This window comes from Misgurnus anguillicaudatus, chromosome 1 (assembly GCF_027580225.2).
Source record: "Misgurnus anguillicaudatus chromosome 1, ASM2758022v2, whole genome shotgun sequence".
Taxonomy (NCBI): Eukaryota; Metazoa; Chordata; class Actinopteri; order Cypriniformes; family Cobitidae; genus Misgurnus; species Misgurnus anguillicaudatus.
In genome coordinates, this window is record NC_073337.2 from 11,731,471 (window position 1) to 11,749,566 (window position 18,096).

Below are 18,096 nucleotides of genomic sequence, written 5' to 3' on the forward strand. Positions count from 1 at the left end.
AATTGCTGTAGAGAAGTACAAAGGCACTTGTCAGTCATTTGTTACATTCTTGTTACATTCTGTCAATTAGGAATGCCTTTATGTATTAATGAAATATTCAGCTCATTTCTTATCAAAAAGGGGTTCGTCTATAGGTGTTTTGTAGTACTGGTTATAAAAAGAAAGAAAGAAATCTGTCAAAACATAATAAGAATTTGTTTCAGCAAATTGTTATTTTTACTTAATTTATTCTTAAAATATTTCATAATAAAAAATTACTTCATGTAAATGAATCTAAGACTTTCTGAACTCTGACTGGAGGTGTCAGGACATAGGGTGAGCACCAGAACAAATACAAGCACAAAATAAATCCCAGAATAAATCAGAGAATAAAGTGTTTTTTTTTCTATGCACCTTTACAATACAATAGCAAACAGTAATTTCCATGGCTCCGCATACTAACACCTTTCTCCACTAAACCATTTCCTTTGTTTCTTTTCCTCCATTTACTGTACTTGTGGTCATGTTTTTGAAAATTGGAAAATTTCTATTTGAAATTGAACAGAACCATAGAACATGCCTGCTTTATGGAGCAGAGAATTACCCACATTCTAGATCTGTTATTTCCACAAAGTTATTTATGTTAAATAAGGTTCTCTACAAAGGTACAACATATAAAACTGTTAAATATATAACTTGTAGGCCTTCAAAATACATGTCATGACACTTCAGTTCTGGTAATCAAAAATTACAGTTTTTTTCTGATGATAAGCAGTGGGTCCTCTTCCATTTTAACCTTCAATGCATATTGCAAATATTTTGCTACTTAAAAATAACAATTCAGCTTGTCGATGCGTATATGTATACAGTATCTATATCCTTGTTTATCAGAATACAGTCGCTTGCTCAGTTTAAGGAAATGTTAATTATAAAATGCTTTCTTCTAATTGTAAGTAATGGGATTGGTCGACCCATTCATTTTTGTTTTTCATTTTCAGTCAATTTTTATCTATATCTAGCTCACGCTTTCTAAAAATTTTATATATGTATATATTTGTTTTTCTTCAGGGTTTATGATATGAATCTGTCCTTTAGTGTGCACTCCCATAGTCAAAGTATTAGTTTTTTGTTCTCTTTGGTCTGTAAAAATGTTGCCAGTGCCAAAGACATAGTCCATCAGAAAGCTGTTTCAAAGAGCAGTTGGGTTTACAGCCTTGCATTTGGTCAAAACCGCTGCCAGAGTCCAATAGAGTCAGTGTCTTGTTCAGTCTTAGAGTAGGCACCCCAGTGTCCCGTGCTGCAGTCTTTAAAGACCTTGTGGCTCCAACCGTACGCCGATGGGCATTTTGTGAACGTATGTTCTCCGTGGCACAAAGGGGTGCTGCCCATTTACAAAGCCAAGATGCAGACGGGAAGGCAGAGGCAGGTGTTAAGCTGATGAGAGACAGCAAGTATCTACAGCAGGTAGCCGAAGCTGCAAGAAGCCTCATCTCGTAGCGCTCAAGGAACCCCTGCCAATGTTAGGACACCTAGATCAACCAGAAACGGGAAGGTTAGTTGAGCTTTCAGGTATATCAGGTATTTACATTTTTCATTTAGGCAGATGCTGTTATTTACTATGCATTCATTTATTTGAAAAGTAACATTATACAATATGGCATTACTTAGCTAAAAGAAACGCATTGCATTATATTGTTACTTTTTGTAAACACTTTCAGAGACTTCAACTTGGTCTTGCATTTAAATCTTTACTTTATAGGTAAAGTTGTTCTTACTGTACAAGAATTTGTCTTGGTGGTTACAGTCTTGTTTCATTGTTTTACGTGGCCAACTACATATTTTTATTTGCACTGCGGTCAATCAAAAAAAAAAACTCCAAAAATATAATGATTACCCTCTGAAAAGCCTAAGGTGGCTGCTTGACTAGTTGACAAGTGCCCAAAGCGAATCAAAACAACCTAACCCGTATTGTCAGGCAAGGAGACCAGGTAAGCGCTTCCGGGTTTTTAAGCAAGATTTATCTCTCTTGAAGTATATGGGCAAACTGGGGTATAAAATCCCCTGGGTACAATACAAGCATATTGTATTTCAACGTGTGACGGTAATCAGATATATTATAATGCTACTGTACAGTAATTGAGCTAATACTTGAAAACAGTTGCTTTATTGAGCACCTGCCTCATAAAATGCCTGGGAAATTTCACTGCCATCTGTTAAATGGTCCACTGCCAGGCTGAAAAAGGCAAACAATACTGCCAAGATAGGCTGCTGCTTAATTTATAATAATGAACCCTTGACTCTTGTCTAGTGAGCAAATATTCATACCTGTAAATGTAGCAGGTGCTAGATAAAACATTAGCATGTCTAAGGGGGTGTGTACAACAAAGCGTTTGCCAACTGTGAGCACTTGCCAGCGTTTTTTCAGCTGGGCGCTTTGGTTGCTATGATTCTTCTATTTATCAGTCATTGTACAATGCGCCTTGTACCTTTTGGGGTGCAATATTATATTCTAAGGACCTATTGTGTACCTTAACTCATTCCCTGCCAGCCTTTATTTGAAAAGTTGCTCGCCAGCATTTTTTTGTGACTTTCACAAAAGTTTCACCAAATGCCTTCCAGGAAAATTTTCTTCTAAAAAGATATAAACATACAAATATTAAAATGAAAGAACAGACCCTCTGCAAACAAACAATAAACAAACAAACAAAGTTTCATCCTATCTAAATTTTTTTCTCTGCTTATAAACTCGTACTGTGGGTTCACACCAGACAGGAGTTCAACGATTTGCTTGGGTAGAATACATACAAAATCAATGCAAAGACGCAATCAGACGCGTCCTCACATGGGGCGATGCGAATGACGCGATATGGGTGGCGCGTTTGCCGCGAAAACACCTCAAACGCTCCTCAAACTGAAAAATTCTCATGACACGTTAAGTTAAATCCCACAAGTAACCTAGAGCGAGTAACACGATGCCCCGCGTTTGGTGTGTACGTAGCATTAAATATCGGTATTTTTCTTCAAAAATATATTTTTTAGCAGAAAGCTGAAATAATTTGATTTTTGTGAAGGAATTTTGTTAGAGATCAGATTCAGAATGATTATAAAAACATACACACAGTTTTTTTTATAAATTGGGTGTTTTATAAATTTTATAAAGTGGGGTAATAATCGCGGTATTACACATAATAAATCATGTCAGGAACATGTTTTTTTCATGCAAATGTTTCCTCTTAATTGACGAGATAACAATTCTGTTCCAGTTAAAGGAATACCCCACTATCCTGATAATTTACTCATCCCCATGTCATCCAAGATGTTTATGTTTTTCTTTGTTCAGTCGAGAAGAAATTACGTTTTTTAGGAAAACATTTCAGTTCTCCATTTTTCTCCATATAATGGACTTCATTAGACCTCAACCATTCAATGCAGTTTTTTTAAGGGGATCCAAACCAACCCAACCAAGGCATAAGGGTCTCTTCAGGAGGTCCCAGTCCGCTTGTTTGGTCAGCTTTTGGTGCACACCCGAGTTCAATTGCTACATTCTCACCTGCCCAAACGAACCGCACCAAGTGGGATAACAAACTTTAGTACGATTTAACCCAACAACAAAGGCAGTTGAGAAAGCACTCATAGCGACACTGTATCTCAATCCCGCTTTTCCGGATTGCAGCTGTGTCGCAGAATGCAGATATAATGTGTTAGATGAGAACTGTTTTTTTTCCCAAAGGGTTTTCTCCAGAGGAGTTTTTTCAACCCCTTGAATGTAGCCTGACTCTAGAAGTGCGTTCCATTCGACCGTAAGTGGACTGCGAAGTGGACTTCACAGGGTATTCCGCCATCTTAAGTGAGATTCCAATCCGAAGAGAGCGAACATGTTCACTTCGAAGGGCATTGCGCACGGCATAGGGAATCAGGGAACATCGATACATCACTTCACAGGAAGTGGAGAGCGATAATCACCCAACTGTCATTGCAGCACCACGTGATCACCAGTCAGAACGGTCAGACTAGCGGTCTGCAATTAATATGATCATTGATGAAACACACATATACTGTATTCTGTCAATAGTCAAGTAATAGCAGCAATAATCAATTAAAGTGTATAATAAACATACGTTTTTCATTACATAGTACTCAATGTTTTTTTATTGTATAGTGTACATATTTTAAATGTAATAGTAAATTAGTCCTAGTCCTGTAGTCCCGTCGTTGACTTTCTTTGATGACGTTTGCAGGGCGTTTCAAATGAGCTGTTATTGTCAGTGAAGTCCACTTCAACTGATATATCGTGATCAGGGAGTAATGAATACTTTGTAGGGGCCCTGTCGAATGGAACGCACATTAGGACTGCTTATTGACTGCTGATAATATTTTAACTTAGAACTTTTTTATACATTACAGTAAAACTGCTCTGATTAACAGTGGTGGACGAATTACACAAATCGTGTACTTGAGTAAAAGTAAAGATACCCAGGGTAAAATATTACTCAAGTAAAAGTAGAAGTACTTGCTTAAAATTTTTACTTGAGTAAAAGTACAAAAGTATCTGCCTCAAAATGTACTTAAGTACAAAAGTACTGTGATTTATTATGGCCGTATCATTTTTGTCACAAAATTCAAATTATGTGAAATAACTCTCTTGGCTAACCAATCAATTAATAGAAGGACATTAATAAATCAGACACTGATGTCTATTAAAATTATCATAAGCCTAAAACCTTAAAAACAAAAAATTTCCTTTAGCATCAAATGAAATAACAGGATTTGAGAGCAGTAAGTCTCATTTCAAGATTTATTTGTTAAATAATTTATCAGTTTAAGTGTAATAAAAACTTGACTTAAGCACAGGTTCACAATAGTTTTCAAAACATTAAATACATAACGTTATCTAGAAATCAGTCTCCCTTTCTTTGACAAATAAAACAAGCCTTACAGAATATAATTTCAGAAACGTTTTATGTGCTTAAGCATGTCATATGTATATTGTAATACATAATTAAATGTATATATTTTGGAAGCAAAACTTTTGAAAATATTAATAACAATCTCAGTTAATAGGGAGCACTCTAATCCACCTGCCTGTTTAAGCATCATACACTGCATGGCTAGTCAAAATGTCATTTATATTTTACAACAGTGTTGATAGTGATTAATTGTCATTTCAAAATAACAGAGCACTGAGCTTCAAATACAATGAACTTAAGTGAAACAGCTAACTATACGGCTAAAAATAGCTTCAGCCTGCATAGCTTAAAGTTCATTCATGATAACGTCGTATATATTTTATCAACACAATTAACAGTTTTCTGCAAGCTACTGTTAAGATTGCTCATTTAAAAATATAACCAGAATAAAAATGGCTTACCTCTACGCGTTTCCTTAGATTTGAAAGAGTATTCTTTTAAAACGAAATAGCACAGTTTCAAGGCAGGCAGAGAAGACACGAAGGACTCGTTCATTTATTCAAGGACTTAAAAAAACGCGCGTAAATAAGGCCATTGTTGTTGTTATCTCCTCCGTTGTTTTTGAATGCAGTTTCATTCTCCAAACGATGCATTGGCTGGCTGCACTCGCGTAACTCGCGTAGCTTACGTGAAACAGCGCGGCAACCAAAACAAGTTCGAAACTAAGCGCATGCTGTACCCTGATTGGTGGTTTGACGCATCACGTTTGCATCTTAGTTTTTTTGTGCAGCTTTAGTTTGCCCAGTTACGTTTTTTATCCAGTGATAATAAAAAGGAACGACCGATTTTTTAAAATGTAGTGGAGTAAAAAGTAAGATATTTGACTTTAAAATGTAGTAAAGTAAAAGTAAAAGTCTCCCAAAATAAAAGTACTTGAGTAAAGTACAGATACGCGAAAAAACTACTTAAGTACAGTAACGAATTACATTTACTTCGTTACTGTCCACCACTGCTGATTAATATAGTTTAATACTTAACCTTAGTGATTTTGATACTTCTGTTAATGTTTGATTTTTCTGTGATAGTATCTTAAGCCAAGAACTTCCTTAGTAAATATCGTTGCTGTCCTTCCAAAACCTTGTATCTCCATATTTTGAGAATTTCATTTTTTGTCATAACTCATTATTATTGGTCACTCTTTATGTTTGTCAGTGGGTTTTGCAAATATTCCATCAATAAAAGTATTAAAAGTGCTTGTCAACTTTAGACAACACCGTAGGTAATCATTAAAAAATACAGTGTTTATTTTGTTTCTTGAAAAAGAGTGAATTTGGACATACAAGCTTTCGGAAGGACAGCGACAATATGCTAATACAAGTATATAATTTGGAATTGGAGTATTATATGCTACACTGTATCTTAGACAATATTCATAATGTGGCCAGGAATAGAATAATATTTATTATAAAACGGGCAGTTCTTGTTCTTCATTCTGATTGGTTGAAACGCGTTCTAAGCCGTGATAAAATACCCCGGTAAACCCACGGTTCAGACCGCATTACATAAGTATCACCTCGCCACTGTTGCTACATACTGATTTATGAAAATAAACACCACAGTCTTTAATCATATTTTTAAAATTTCTACAATTGCACAATTAAAGGTAGGGTAACAGATTTGATCCCGAAACATTTTTTGTTATGCTGGTTAAAAGTCTCCTTACATCCTGATAGCAATCACTGTGTTAAGTTGTTTAAATGTATTTGTAGAAATTTATGTCATCTGTGAAAGGCGTAGGACCAAAAAATGTTCAACAAATCATAGATTTCGGTCCGAACGGACGTTTCCATTTTTGTCCCTCATACGTAAGCGTAATTTGAATGCCCACCGCGCAGCGAGTCCACGCAGACACCATACGTCATCGGCGCGTTCACGTGCGCTCACCTCCTGCCTGTAAACAGTGAGAACAACAAACTTTTTTGCTAAATTGACAACCTACACAGGAGGCACAAAACTAAAGGCATCTTTTATAACAACAACAGCAAAAACTGCCTGGATCAGCAAGAGCAAAAACCAAAATTAACATCGGTAACTTTACTGCTTTACCACGAGATGCAAACAGCTGCAGGACGCAAAGGGTCTGAAAGAGTCGTTGCACAGTTTATTTTGGTAAGGTAGGTACGCGATATGTTTGTATTGAGATGGATTCAGATATTCTACTTTGATGAAACATTGTGTTGCTTACGAAATTTGTGTTCGTTTACGGATTAGCGTAGTTACTACGTCTACACAACTGAACGTGTGCTTAAACTAATTCTGATGTAAACCAGTAGTTTGGTTATTTTGGAAGTGTTATTCGACTTTGTACTGCAAAGTTGTCTCACTGCTGAATGAGACATGAGATGTGACCGTCTGATCTGTGCGTGTTCATGTGTTTTGGAAGAGGCGTGACTTTGGATGGCGGTTTGACTTGAGGGTGGGATCGGGATTTCATTGCTAGGTGGCTACCGTTAGCATTTTTCAAAATGTGTTACCCTACCTTTAATGGCAATATCCAGATAAATGTCAATAAATATTGTTGAGTCATCTCGTTAATAGAGAAAACGTTCCCTGAGGAGTTTCTACCTCAAATTCACATTTCCGCTATTATCCACTGGGTGGCGATCTTACCCAACTTAAACACTGTCACATTCACTCAACACTAAAAACACTGTCAAGTTTTGATCAGGCTCTGAATCTGATCTCTTACAAAAGTTATTCACAAAAATTGAATTATCTCCGCTTTTAGCTAAAAATGTGAGAGGTGATAATATAACAAATGAAGGTAGGATGAAACAGGTTTTTTTTTAAGCGGTCTGTTCTTCCATTTGATATTTTATGTTTATTTGAAGAAGATAATTTTTCTGTAAGGCATTAAACTAAAACAATAAAAAAAAAATGCTGACGGGGAAAGAGTTAAGCATGCTTCCACGCATATTTGATCATCACTTCAACAGTTGCACAATATAAATGTTAATGTATAAATTAGATGAATGTTGATTAAAAATAAATAAACACCACCGTCTTAAATCATATTTTCATTGTGTTTTTGCTGCGTCTGGGTTGGTTGTGAACTGCGCTCTGTTGCAGCCACACTTGATTCTGAGGAACTACTTTGTTTGGCGGAAGAGTAATATTTGTACTAATATAATTACAACTTATTTGTGTTTTATTTTATGAAATCCTGTTATGCATATAAAGTAACCGTTTTATAAAAGCAATAAGCACCGCAAAGCAGTGGGGTTACAGTGCATTTTATAACAGCTAAGGGGGTTTTAGGCACTCCCCTTAGCTTTTATAAAATGCACTAGTTACCCACTGCCTCTTGGGGCTTATTGCTTTATTACATTCCTAATAAGAAATGACTCCATGTAGCTTCAAATACGCCATGCTAGGCTATAAATTTCAAAACTGACATGCTTTGTTGTTCTTTTCCCTTCTCTGTTTTCTTTGTTTCTGTATTATGTAAATGTGCTTTGGTACTATGAACAATTTTTAAAAGCACAACATAAATAAAATAAAATTGAACTGCTTATTAATCACTTGTTGTCAAACCAAAACCAAGAGGTTATTATCATATATTACTTTTTATGGTGACATAAAAACTTTAAAAATAAAACACTGAACAGTATCATGTATCTCAAGAAATTGAACAGGAAATGGAAATGAGTGGTTGGCAAGATAACAAAAAAGTGACAGGTAAGATGGGCTCCAGGGCTGCTGAGACCAAAAATTAAACCAGTTAGGTAGAAGTTAAACTAAAATACCACATGGTGCAAAAGCTTGCCCCAGTCTTAAGTATAGGCAGTTTGTGTTTCTTTGTTAAGTAGGGAAAGGTAGTTGGTCAGACGAAAATGGAAGTGGTCAGTCTCCAGTGCTGAGTTGGCCCCTTCAGGCAAGAGCTGGCAGTAAAAGATAATGGTTTGCGGAGACTGAGAGATTTTGCATGTAGAGCAGCTGTCGTCTCCATGGCGATGCTGTCCAAGCCTGGGCACCGTGGTGTCTTGTGGTGCCACACTGGCGCAATGGGATTAATTACACAGACCCCAACACTCATAACAGCAATGGCTTAACATGTGTCAAATATGATACCCACAATAGCAGTTTTTAGCACTGTAATATTAGCTTAAACTCTTTCATAACCATCAGGCAAACTTAAATGTTAATATCCTTCTACAAATGCACTACTAAATCACATTATTTGGTTTTATGTGTGGCAGAGAGAAAAACTAAAATTTGTGAATAATTAAAAGCTATATTTAACTGTAAATCTTCTGAAGCCATGTTTTTAGTGACAATAAAAAAGACCATAATTTGAAGTAGTTTGGACAACTTTTATCATACTTCTGTAGTTTTTCTTGGGTTATAGAAGCTTTGTAAAAATTTCTCAAAATTTTTTAGAATAATAATAATACCAACACATGAATTCAAAAATGACATGAGAGCAAATAATGGCAGAATTAAATTTCACTACATTAAAGAGTGCCTATTATCTATTTAACAATTTTTCATTTACTTTGGTGTGTACATGTGTATTAGTACATATTAAAAATATGCAAAAGGTACAACTTTCAAAGTAAATGACGATGCGTTTTCAACTCAAATCTCTTTTCTTGTACTACAACGAATACATGGATTGTAGGTAACAGTTTGCTTCCTCTGCCTGTTGATGTGGACACGAAGGCCATTATCATAACTCCGCCTGCTTCTGACTCAGAGCCTATAAGTAGTCTATGTTTTCATATTTAAAGAATTTACTACTGACTAAACCATGACTCAAACACAAGTTTTGTGCAGTGCAGAGCAACACTTGTTGTTTGTCGTTTCTACGACCACAAATGCAGACATAGTTTAATGTTTTAGTATCCTATAGTAGCTTACCAATTTGTTACGTCCTGCTCAAGCCGTGCTGGCAAAGTTAATCGATCAGCTTGGTCATCTGCATTTCTTGGATCAGATTTGGCTCGTATTGATAAGTAAAGACGATATTAACTCCTGTCAGTATTGTGGGCTAATCTAATAAACATGGTAAGGAGCGTCACATTTCCATGTGATGACAGAGGTATTGAGGCCAAGCACAACATCTGGCCAATCGGCGGCAAAGCGCTTTTCAGAACTATAAGATTTGTACAAAATCAACGCGTTTCAGGGTGGCAGGGCATAAAGGAGCAACAATAATGTAAATTGGCTGTTGCATCTGTGTCATTTTAATTTGCACCTTTTAAGTGCAACACACAGATATTATCACTCCCATCCTCGTTTTTTTGGAATTGCATTCTCGTGCTTATTTGCCCCGTTTTGTAAATTCAGTGCCTAGTACTTTCTTTCTTTTACTTCAGTAAAAAGTACTTTTACTTTACTTGAGTTACAAATTAGTAGGCTTGGGAATCGAGAATCGATTGGAACCGGGACTAGCTTTGCGATTTTCCCGGAATCGTTCAAAAGTTTAAAATTCAATTCCTAGTTTCGATTCACAGTCCGCCGACCGGATAAAGAAACCGCTGAACACCAATGAAGAAGCATCTGTTTCGTGCATAGGAGGGTGCACGTCGAACGTAATAAAACACCTCGTTCATTGAGTAGAAATAAATGTGTGCCCCGTCTTTGACGCGCTGCGCCGACCGTCCTCCGCTGCCTCTTCCTCTGTCTATGACCCCCAGCTTGGCACCGCACTGACTGCACTGCAGTCCGTATCAAGTAAGTTAAACAATACATATACAATGAGGGCTCGCTAAATTTCAAAATCCCTGGTAGAAAAAAGAAACGCTAAAACAATGTTAGTCTCTGAAAACAAAAGGACTTATTATTTTTAAATTACTTGAGTTCGCGCTTTTTGCTGAGCACAGGAACAAGCGCGTACTTGTGAAGAGCGGACCCGGAATTCAGAGGAGCGCGCATCTAAGACGTGAACACGAAAGGAATAATGGGTTTAATTATGCTTTCAGTTTCACTTATTGTTACGTGAGGATAGTAATGACTGACAAGACGACGCCGTACATACTACCTAACAAAATCTGAGAGAATGCAAAAACATTAAAATATTTTTCCTATGATAGCCCGACGGGCAGAGCGAAGATGCATTTTGGTAACCCGACAGGAATTCGCAATAGCCCCGGGACGTCGGCCTAGCGATTTTGCGATCCCTGAAAAGAATGCCTTGCACCAACATTGAGCTAACAAATTAGCCCATGTATTTTTTCATAGACAATTTATGAGCTAAGAGTGCGAATGTAAGTTAGCCCATCAATGGGAGCACGGTAACATGTTCAAGTACCTGCAGCAGCATCATACACTCATGTATAAATGTGTTTTCATGAGGTTTTTAAAAATAAAGCTCTCTTGAGGAAAGTGTACCCCTGTAAAAATATATTCATAATTTATAATATTTATATTCAAGTTCATAGATTTGATATTTATATTGTTGAAAACAGCCATGTGAGAAATGAATAGTAAAGTTCATAAAAAGTCAAAAGTTTATAAAATTTAAATTGATGGAGAAGGTCATACTATTTCCTTCAGAAAGATCATTGGTTAGCTAGCTCATTTAAAATATCCTAAACATTTTTGACCCTGCCTCTTAAAAGAATCGGAATTGAGAATCGATAGGAACCGGAATCGAAACAAGGAATTGGAATTGGAATCGGAATCGTTCAAATTCAAACGATACCCAACCCTACAAATTAGCATCACACACCTGTAGGTAATATATAGGTGCGAAGGAGAGAACACCAACGAAGCCCAGACAAAACCAAAAAGAATCCTGGACACAATTTGCTTGCAAAACCGTATCAAAATGTATTTATTCGCAGCGTTTCGATCGCATAATCTTTATCAGGCATCAACATACCATTCAAACTCCATTGTATTTAAAATGATAACATGACCGATCACAGTAAAGAATAATTTTCCAATTAAACTGAATGACCTCATTAATGACCTCATTAACTCCACGTCACATAATTAAAGCCACAATAATGCATTTAAACATTAAATAATGTTTCATCATTCATCCCTATAGCTGATAACGTCTGCAGGGTAAAACCCATAACAACAACATGACCCGAACCACAAGAACACCGAATCAAATCAATAACATGTGTATAGACACAAGTAATCACAGAGCTGATACTAAATTTTTCCCCAGTTTTTGGATGACTAAAGAATAATGTTTTAGTTGTATCGTTGCACTGAGCACAATTAACACAATAATAAATGGACTGATTAATCTCCTAGACTGACTATAAGTGCAACTCTCAAAATGGGCATGATCTTTTAAATTCTTAGCCCGTTTGTACACAATCAATAGAGGATACTGAACAATACCAATAGTTTTTAAAAATTCATCTTAGCAAATATGACTTGGAGGAATAGGTAGTAATAAAATTAAAATAATGCTTCTTTACTTTTTTGTCTTTTTAACAATTCGGCACGTCTTTAGAAAGTTGTGTTAAATGCTTCGTCAATCCGTTCAGAAGGATAGCCTATTTCAAAGAATGACTTTTGCATAATTTCCAATTTTTAAATTAAAATTTATTTCAGAATAACAAATCCTTCACTTGCATTTTGCAAGATCAGAAAAAGACAAAGCTAAGTGAATTTATTGTGATAAACTATTATGTTTCAAGATGGGTGTCACCAGCAATATGGCAAAGCATGTGCGGTTGGTGCATCATATTGAATTTAAAAAATCCACCCTGTTTAATGTGTTGCCCATCCAGAGTGTTGACTCTATCAACTGCTCTTCATTAGCGTCGGCACATGCTACACGTGAGACCCCTTCTCCCTCGCTTCAAAAGGAAGGCTCACACAGAAAAAACTGAGGAGTGTTACAGATTGATTTATAGTGAAAGGACTGCATGCATTTTCTGTCGTTGAGTCGTCATCATTTAGGTAGGTGTTACGTTACAAGGGAAAATAATTAAAAATTAAAAAATCAATTTGAGCTAGCCTAGCCATGCATGTTTGTTTTAATTTTGTAGCTAAATAAGTTTTTATGTAGCCTCCTTTATTGTGTTCAGCTGTAATAGCACAAAATAAATATTTTTGATCTATAAAGGCTTGACTGTTGGTGCTTTTCACCTCTTTGGAATCGAAACCAAGAATCGTTAGGAATCAGATGCGTTAAGCGGAATCGAACTTGGAATCGGAATCGATACATTTGAAACGATTCCCAACCCTAGTGAAGACTGTACATATGGTTTAATAAAAAAAGTCAACATACTGAAATAAAGTAGATATAATGGAATTTGTTGGTGCCACAATTGGTTGGCCTGGAGGATCAATTAATCTTTTATGGATCTAAGGAAGAGTATAAAAACAGGTCTAATAGGATGTTGACAATACAAAAACTGAAACTGTGACTGGAATATCCAATCCTTTGTTTTTGCATTCTCTAAAAATAAAGTACCTCAGAATGATACATATTTATAGGATCAGTTTCTTATAAAACCTTGTGTTTTGTAATTGTGAGAGATTTTTGTGCTGGTATTTAATTGTGTCTTGGACTACAATAGCCCCTCTGTCTGCTGCTTTTATAATAATATTTGGATCATTATGCGACCTTTTTTTGCTAGAAGAGCAAGGTTTAACTGCATCTTGTTCAACCAACCGACAAAAGGTATGCATAGTATGGTTAGACACATGTGGGCAAAAATTAATTTTAGGTCTAAAAAGTGTACAAACTAGACAAACCAGCAGTGGCAGCTATGACTTCTTTTTTCGAGGGCGCTCGATGCGAAGTTCGTCACAACATGTATGTAGCCCGTCATGTGTGTGGTTCCTTTTTTCAAAATCCATCAAATCCATCAAATCCATTGAACACTTGTTGAGAATCTCATCTCTTTAAGAACTCTTTGTTCTATTTGCAAAGTGTCGAGGGTTTTGGGATTTTCAGACCGCATGGAATTCTCTTATTCCTCCAATAGTCATTCAATGTGGATCCATGCATTTTCAGGCATATTTCTTCATGATAGGTCTTTAAAGTTGTACTTGGTGTTCAGCCTGTGGTAAGTAAAAATCAATATCCTTTTCTGGAAAGCGAATCTTTTTCGCTTCTTCCTGTGAAAATGCCAATATTGCCGCAATTCTTAGTCAAATTATTAATTTGTTGTGGCGCCTGCTGATTTGAATTTGTCAGTCTTGTGGTTCATAAACTGATGTAATATTAATTAAATTAAGTCATGTTCTAGTGGTGGCCAACCCCAGGGTGCGTGAAACAAACAATTTTCTCAGTCAACAAGCAACTAAGTATGAATCCATCTATTACAAATTAGGGCCCTATTTTAACGATCTGAAACGCAAGTGCGAAGCGCAAAACGCAAGTGACTTTGTGGGCGGATCTTGGGCGCTGTTGCTATTTTCCCGGCGGGAGAAATAAGTCTTGCGCCGGGCGCAAATCAATCAGGGGTTGGTCTGAAGTAGGTTCATTATTCATAGGTGTGGTTTGGGGCGTAACGTCAAATAAACCAACCAGAACGCTATCCAACATTCCCTTTAAACGCAAGGGCGCAAGTTCCATGGCGGGTTGCTATTATTATGACAGATTTACCAGGCGCACGCCAGGAGCGGTTCACAGCCGAGGAGACAGACGTTCTTGTAAGAGCAGTCAAAGACAGAGAAGTTGTTTTGTATGGGGATGGGAGAAACCCGCCCAAATCAGCGTCGGTTAAACAGGTGTGTGAGGAAATAGCAGCAATTGTCTCATCAGCTGCGCCAAGCACTACAATGATGTCAGGAGACGGGCGGATCCCAAGCTTGCCAGCATAAATCGGGCACGCCGGGCACACAGGAGGACATCGCTGCGTCCACCCTCACCGCTTAAAGGGTTTGGGGGCTTTGAAATCGGACACAAGAAACGCAAGCAAGGTCCAACCCCAAAGTACACTTACAAATCAAGTTCACATACATTAAGGTTTCTTATGAAAACATTTTAATTATTTTTTACATAAAATAAACGTAATACAGCCACACAACAAACTTATGAAGATATTTTAATCGTTATTTGCATGATAATTGTTTAACGCTGCCACACAAAATAAATAAAAACTATCACCACAATGCTCACCACAATGATTTCCCTTATCTCATGTATTAATATTTTTTATTGTAACAATTTATGATTTAATGATTTCCCTTATCTTATATTTTTTATTGTAACAATTTATATAACTGTTGCATCTGTGTAGATTAGATAAGCAATGCGCGTTGTGCACGCTATACATTATGGTCAAGCATGCGTCCTTAAAATAGCATAATGAACTACGCGTTTTTTTTTGGTTAGTAGCGCAATTGTTTTTTGAAACTGCAAAATAGCATAAGAGATGGTTTGCGCCGGAGCACACCTCGTTTTTTGCGCTGAATCGCCCAGGGAGCGCAAGTTCATTCCCTAGTTTGCCGACGTGCGTCTGTGGAGGGAAAAACCCGCATTGCGCCGGTGCAAAATACGAAATGATACATGCGTCACTGACAAAGTCAATTGCGCTGGGTGCAAGATAGGGCCCTTAGTGTCGCACACCTTTAGGTAATATAGATGCGTAGGAGAGAAGACCAATGAAGTCCAATTACAGACAAAAACGAGAATCCCATACACTATCTGCTTGCAAAACTGTATCAAAATGTATTTATTAGCAACGTTTCGATCACATGATCAGGCACTTTCACTTGAGTAAAAGTATGAAAGTAAACAATTTTCATGTAATTAGGTATTAAATACATTTTAAAGGTGCAGTGTGTACATTTTAGTGGCATCCAGTGGTGAGGTTGCGAATTGCAACCAACGGCTCGGTCCACTGCTCGCCCCTTGTTTTGAAACGCACAGAGAAGCTATGGTAGCCGCCACCGGAAAAACATGTAATTGACGGAGACAACTTAGTTAAAAAAAGTTTGTCCATTAAGGGCTTCTGTAGAAACATGGCAGCACAAAATGGCGACTTCCACATATGGGGACCTCTGTGTATGTAGATAAAACGTCTCATTCTAAGGTAATAAAAACATAACAGTTCATTATAAAAAAGGTCTTTATACACCCCTGATAATATAGCTTTGTATATTATTTTGCATTTCTGTCAAGAGATCCTTCTAAAAATTACACACTGCACCTTTAATATGCAATATAAATACATAAATAGTATGATTCTTTGCTTTAGAATGTAGTAAAGTAAACGTTTTCCCAAGACTGACACTTAGATGCTTGGAAAATATCTAAGCATCTAAATAAATAAAATACCTAAGTAGTGTCTCTGTACAGCCATCATGTTATCATTGTCTTTTCGTTAGCTTATTTAATTGTTGTATTCTCTGTTTGTGGGTGCCATTATAATCTTGTTGAATTGTTTGCTTCTTTGTTTTGTTAAAAAACGTTGTTTATACGTTTGCCATCAGTTGGACATTAATGACAAGTACAGCAGGAAGCATGACAGTAAAGTTCTCAAATGTTAGTTTTATATTAAAGTTGTTACATTTAAACCATTTTTTTGGATTATAAATGTAAATGCCACTATATAGTAAACAAACAATTAGCACAGTACAGGGAGCGCATTAAATAAAAATGTTGTTTAATTAACAGACTCAAAAAAATTCATTAAAATTTTTTAAAGCTTTTTTTGTCATTGACTTATATTTTTCATATTTCATATTTGTTCAAGAGAACGAATGTGATAATTGTTAAATCCCTAACCATAATATTATAATTGACCCCACTAACCCCCTTAATAAACTTTGTCATAATGTGAAATATTTATTAGTCCGTTTAATGCCGAATATTAATTTCTATAAAATTGTATTAATCAGCAAATAAATTGAAAGAGTACAAAAAGAATTTTAGTTGACTTTTAGAACAGTAAATAAAATGACAGATGCTCATACGAGAAGCTTGGTCTTACCGTGGTAGTTTTCACCCTGCCACTGGGCTGTGTACAAGTCCAGCCTGATTTATTTACTAACAAGTCACAGCCTTCGTCCTCCAGACAGGGCACCATGTCGCACCACTGCTTGGTCTTCACGATACTAGCTGTGGATCAGAGAAACCCTTAAGATGATATGATCTGTAGGACCAGCACAAAGACACATATGATCATATTGAGTCTAATAGCACCTTTCCATATTGAATCCATTGTTGACTATTATAATTTGTACAGGCAATAGAGCAACCAACTGTCAAGAGTTACACAAGATACACAAGACCGCCATAGTGTGACATGCAACAAGCTACACTGTAAAAAAATATTTGTCATTTTAGTTGTTTCAACTTAATATTTTTTGCAGCTTTTGAATTTTTTCATTCAACTTAACATCTTAATTTGTTTTCTGTGATTAACTTAAAAACATAGGTTGAACCAATTCAGTATACTGTAAAAAAATATAAAAACTTTTTGAGTTGTCTTTTTGCTTTGCCTCAGTAAAGTTTTATTTACTTAAAATTGTAAGTAGTTTCAACTTGAAATGTTTTGTTGTGATGATAAAATAATTGACCCAACTATTTATTTCAAGTAACCTGGACTTACAAAGTTAAGTTGAATTAATAATGCGTTACTTAAATAAATCTGTTATTTTTCTCTTTTCTGTATTTTTCCCTGTTTGACATTTTCATTCTAATATGGCTTTTGACATCATTCATCTCTGACAGCGATATTTAAATGCAGGAAAAGAATCGAAGGAATCACAAGGCTGGATAATTACTTGCTGATTTGTGTTTTTGTTTGGCATAGTGTTTTGTAGTCTTTAGCAAATTTTAGATGCTGCAGAGAGACAAAAGGGAGCAGAGTAAAACCTAATTAAGGGAGAAATTTAAAGCAGTAATCAAGCTATTGGAACATGAGATCTATTAAGATTGATTACACAGCAACTGAATAGCATACTAATGCTATCCTGTACATTGAAAACTTTTCTGTATATATACTATATACAATACTGTAAATCTAATACAAATATGTGTTTACGGTACTGTATCCCACCATGCAAAGCGTCTCTGGTGTAAAGAATGACTCAGAAGATTAGTTTTTTAACACCTCTGTCTCAATCCATTATTTGATTGGAATGCCTAAAATTGAAACATCTGTATTTAAAATAGTATTATAATTATTGATTTCCAAAGTTATAACTGCATTCTAAAACACAATGGGTAAATAACAACTCAACAATATGTGTTTATAACATTTGAAGTAAAAGACTCAAA

General features: G+C 36.1%; 1 protein-coding gene across 3 annotated transcripts in view; it reads right to left on the minus strand.

The window, feature by feature from the left end:
- Nucleotides 1–207: 207 nt before the first annotated feature.
- Nucleotides 208–18,096, minus strand: part of tafa5a (TAFA chemokine like family member 5a) — a 139,758-nt gene continuing 121,869 nt past the window's right edge. For all 3 annotated transcript variants that reach the window (XM_055190912.2, XM_055190910.2, XM_055190911.2), the window contains 2 exons: nt 16,805–16,932; nt 208–1,508 (listed from right to left, as the gene is read on the minus strand). In XM_055190912.2, coding sequence (XP_055046887.1) covers nt 1,500–1,508; nt 16,805–16,932 — 137 coding nt within the window. In that variant the 3' untranslated portion in view covers nt 208–1,499. The remainder of the gene's footprint in view (nt 1,509–16,804; nt 16,933–18,096) is intronic.